Source organism: Pistacia vera, unplaced genomic scaffold (genome assembly GCF_008641045.1).
Source record: "Pistacia vera cultivar Batoury unplaced genomic scaffold, PisVer_v2 Contig152, whole genome shotgun sequence".
Taxonomy (NCBI): domain Eukaryota; kingdom Viridiplantae; phylum Streptophyta; class Magnoliopsida; order Sapindales; family Anacardiaceae; genus Pistacia; species Pistacia vera.
The window spans coordinates 20,820-24,607 of NW_022195597.1; the positions used below are offsets into that span (position 1 = coordinate 20,820).

Sequence of the window (3,788 nt, forward strand, 5' to 3'; positions counted from 1 at the left end):
AAAGCCCTCAAAATCCTTAGAGGATTGAATGAAAATTTGAGAGAAAATGGAGGAGTAGTGTGGCGGTGGAATGAAGAAAATAAGGGTTTCAAACCCTTAACACTTTAGTTGATAAACACACTTTCCAATTTTGCCCTTACTCTTTCTTAGAAATTCTATCTATGTCCCTTAGTCAATTACCATAATGCCCTCATTTTTAATGCATTCCCTATGAAATTCTATCTCTTTTCACTCCCACTTTTTCAACTAATTTTGAGTGAAAAGACCATTTTACCCTTAATGCAAGTTTAAGGCATTTTCTTCCTATTCTCTTAAAATCACTTTAACAAAAATTAACTAAGGGCTATAAAAACATAAATTAAATCATATACCTCCATGTTGGGTGTTACATTCACTTAGCGTCCTCTGCTCCCTCTTCCTCGTTCTTGCTTGAGGGACGATCAGCTTTAAGGCAAGCTGCAAACTTTGAATTGAGGGACGATCAGGAAGATAACAAATGATTTTTTTTACTAGTTTCTTTTTACAAACTCGTCTGGATTGACTGCTTGAACTTCAACTTGAGGGACGATGTAAACTGTAACAAACTTCCGCTCAAGCAGTTAAAGTTTTCGTTTACTAGATATCAACACATTTTGCATTTTCTCTCCAACAAACTGGAAGTGGATCAAAATCAGTTGAACAAGTTGACAAGTTGCGGCTGAAACTATTATGCAAGTTGACAAGTTGTAATCCATCTGTTATGCAAATTGACAAGTTGCCAATGCAACTTGCATCAACATAAATCAATCCAATGGCTAGAGTAAAAGCTCTGTACTATAGATTGAGCGGTTGAGATGTCTGTGAATAGGGATTGCTCCTGTCTTCTTTTCCCTATAAATTGTAGACGTAAGGACAGATGTAATGCAATGAAAAATACAATGCTTCAGTCCTCTATTTTAAAGCTGTTCTTGCTCTTTGTTTTCTGAGTTTTTATATTCTTGCTCTCTGTTTTTTTGAGCCTTTATAAACTTAAATGGTTTTATATGATTACGTGTTTTATATTTGTATCCTTTAAATTATTTTTATGAGTAATACTACACTTACAAAGAAATTTGACAAAAATCTCCATACAAAGTGATGTGGCAAAAAATAAATGAAAGAGTGAATTTAATGAATTTGACTTTTTGTTTCACTTTTCCATTCACTTTTTGTCATCTCACTTTGTATAGAAATCTTTGTAAGATTTATTTATAAGTATAATATTATTGTTTATAAAAATGTGTTGTCATTTTGATTTAATCCCTAATCTTCAGCATACAATTGAAAAAAAATACTAACCATGGAAATAAAAAATCTTGACGGAAACAATAAATTCATGGCCCATTGTGGGAGCCCAAAACCCGATTCTGAATAATATTCATTGATTAATTTCTGAATAAAATTCATTGCTTAATCTCCTCACTTTCCAATTTCTGTAAGATTTTGTTCTTGACCATCTTCTTATTTTTGTCCCCCTGTAAAGGTCACTCATAGATTCAGGTCTCCTTTGCGGTAGAATCTTAATAGCACATCATCAATTTTTTTTTTTTGGTTAATTTTTTTTTGTTAATCCTAACCTTTTGAGATATTAAGTAATTAACCTTCTGAGATATTAAAGAATACCTTGTTTAGAAAACAAATAAAAAGAGATAAATTTTTACTCATTTTATTGTTTTTGCAATTGAAATAAAATTTATACAAAAAACTCATTGGATTTGATCAAATATTGGTATTGAAATTATATAAGGATATATGAGTACGTAGTTGTGAAATTTTTTATAATATTTAAAAGGTCAATTTAATATATCTGTGTAGTTTTATGAAAATCAAAATCTAAGAAAGTCAATTTGATACATGACATATATTACAAAGTTAAAAGGTATTAAATTAGAACCATATAATGTCACGATGACAAGTGTGTGTCATCTGCATTCTGTTGTGTTGCCAACTTATATTGGTTATTTATAAACGGGGTTTGTATTCATTTACACAACAATGTGGATGTAAAAAATCTTTTTCAGTTCAGGATTCTCTTTGGTTATACGATGGTTTGATTTGTAAAGTCTCTTTCGATTTACGGTTTCAAGTTTTGGGAGGTAAATTTGCTGCAAATTCATGCTTTATATATATATATATATATAGTAAGGACAATCAACTAGCTAATATTACAATGATGGATGAATAAAAGAGAAAATTTGACAAATTCGTGATATATCGCTATATTATTGGAAGGATTCACTAGATGTCAAATTAGATGTTGAAACTGCCATATATAAATATTTCTCCCGATTGATTGGCAGATGTTGTCTAGTTGACAGTGTTTACCTTCGAAATGAGTTTAGAATATAAAGCCAGCAACCACTCTTGGATTGGATGGATCATTATACATTTTATTATGTTAATTAAAAATTTAAATAAAAGAGAATCTTTTTAGTGTTTCACATGATTTCTCATGGTCGGTTCTTTAATTATTTGTACAGTAATATTACTATAAAAATTTGTAGTAGTCGTCGACTATACAGTACAGGAGATATAAATCCTTATGTATGAAGATTCAAGGTTGTGTTGGTCAGTCCCTATTGTAAATCTTGAAATGGAAATGGCTCCGATGGTATCTTTCTTGAAGCAATATTGGGCAGAGCTAGACACAACACCTCTGCAAAACCCCTTGTCTCTCTCGATTCTACTTATCCTTTCCGTTCTTCTGATGCTTAAACTCACAACAAGGAGCAAACTCAACTTGCCTCCATCCCCACCAAAGTTACCCGTAATCGGCAATCTTCACCAACTGCTAGATCCTCTTCTCCATCGCACTCTTGAAGGCCTGTCAAAGAAGTATGGCACTTTGATGCTCGTACACTTCGGTCAAGCTCCGGCTCTCATTGTTTCATCAGCTGCGATGGCTAGAGAAATGATGAAGACTCATGATATTTTTTTCCTCAACCGCCCCAGAATCACAACTGCAAATATTTTCCTTTATAATTGCACAGATCTTGGTTTCACGCCTTATGGTGAGTATTGGAGACAACTTAGGAAGCTTTGTGTTCTTGAACTCCTGAGTATCAAAAGAGTGCAATCATTTCAGTATGTAAGGGAGGAGGAACTAGCAGTTTTGATCAATAAAATTCGCGGTTCATATTACAAGGGAGGTTCTGTTAATTTAAGTGCGATGCTAGTAGGCGTTTCGGACAATATAGCATCCCGCTGCATTCTTGGAAGGAGAGCTGAAGAGGAAAATGGTAAGAGCAAGTTTGGGGAGCTAGCAAAGAGGTTGATGTCACAATTTACATCCTTCTGTGTTGGAGATATGTTTCCGTCTTTTGGATGGGTAGATGTTGCCACGGGACTCATCGGTCGTCTTAAGGCCACTTTTAAGGAATTAGACGCTTTGCTTGATGAGGTGATTGAAGAACATAGGATAGAAGAAATAGATGGTAAACAGTCTGACAGGAAAGACTTCGTGGATATACTTCTCCAACTTCAGAAGGATGGCACGTTTGAAGAGCTCAATAAAGACAACCTTAAAGCGATCCTTATGGTTTCTCTCTCTCTCTCTCTCTCTCTCTCTCACTCAGGCGCATACGCAACACGCATAGTACTCAACTTTTCTTGCAATTTCTCTGTTTCAGGATATGTTTTTGGGAGGAGCTGATACAACTTCAACAACTTTAGAATGGTTGATGGCAGAACTTGTAAAGAATCCAAGTCTATTGAAGAGAGCCCAACAAGAGGTGAGAAATGTGGTGGGGAAGAAATCAAAGATAATATGA

General features: G+C 34.2%; 1 protein-coding gene across 1 annotated transcript; it reads left to right on the forward strand.

Moving 5' to 3' along the window:
* The first annotated feature begins 2,598 nt into the window (after window positions 1-2,598).
* Window positions 2,599-3,788, forward strand: LOC116124382 (cytochrome P450 71A1-like). Its single transcript, XM_031410110.1, has 2 exons — window positions 2,599-3,556; window positions 3,648-3,788. Exons 1-2 carry the CDS (start codon window positions 2,612-2,614, stop codon window positions 3,786-3,788), a joined length of 1,086 nt encoding a protein of 361 aa, XP_031265970.1. The 5' UTR covers window positions 2,599-2,611.

Coding starts and splice junctions, on each gene's coding strand:
- LOC116124382 (XM_031410110.1), top strand. CDS start 2,612: ATGGAAATGGCTCCGATGGTATCTTTCTTGAAGCAATATTGGGCAGAG. Junction 3,557..3,647: donor ACCTTAAAGCGATCCTTATG/GTTTCTCTCTCT, acceptor TCTCTGTTTCAG/GATATGTTTTTGGGAGGAGC.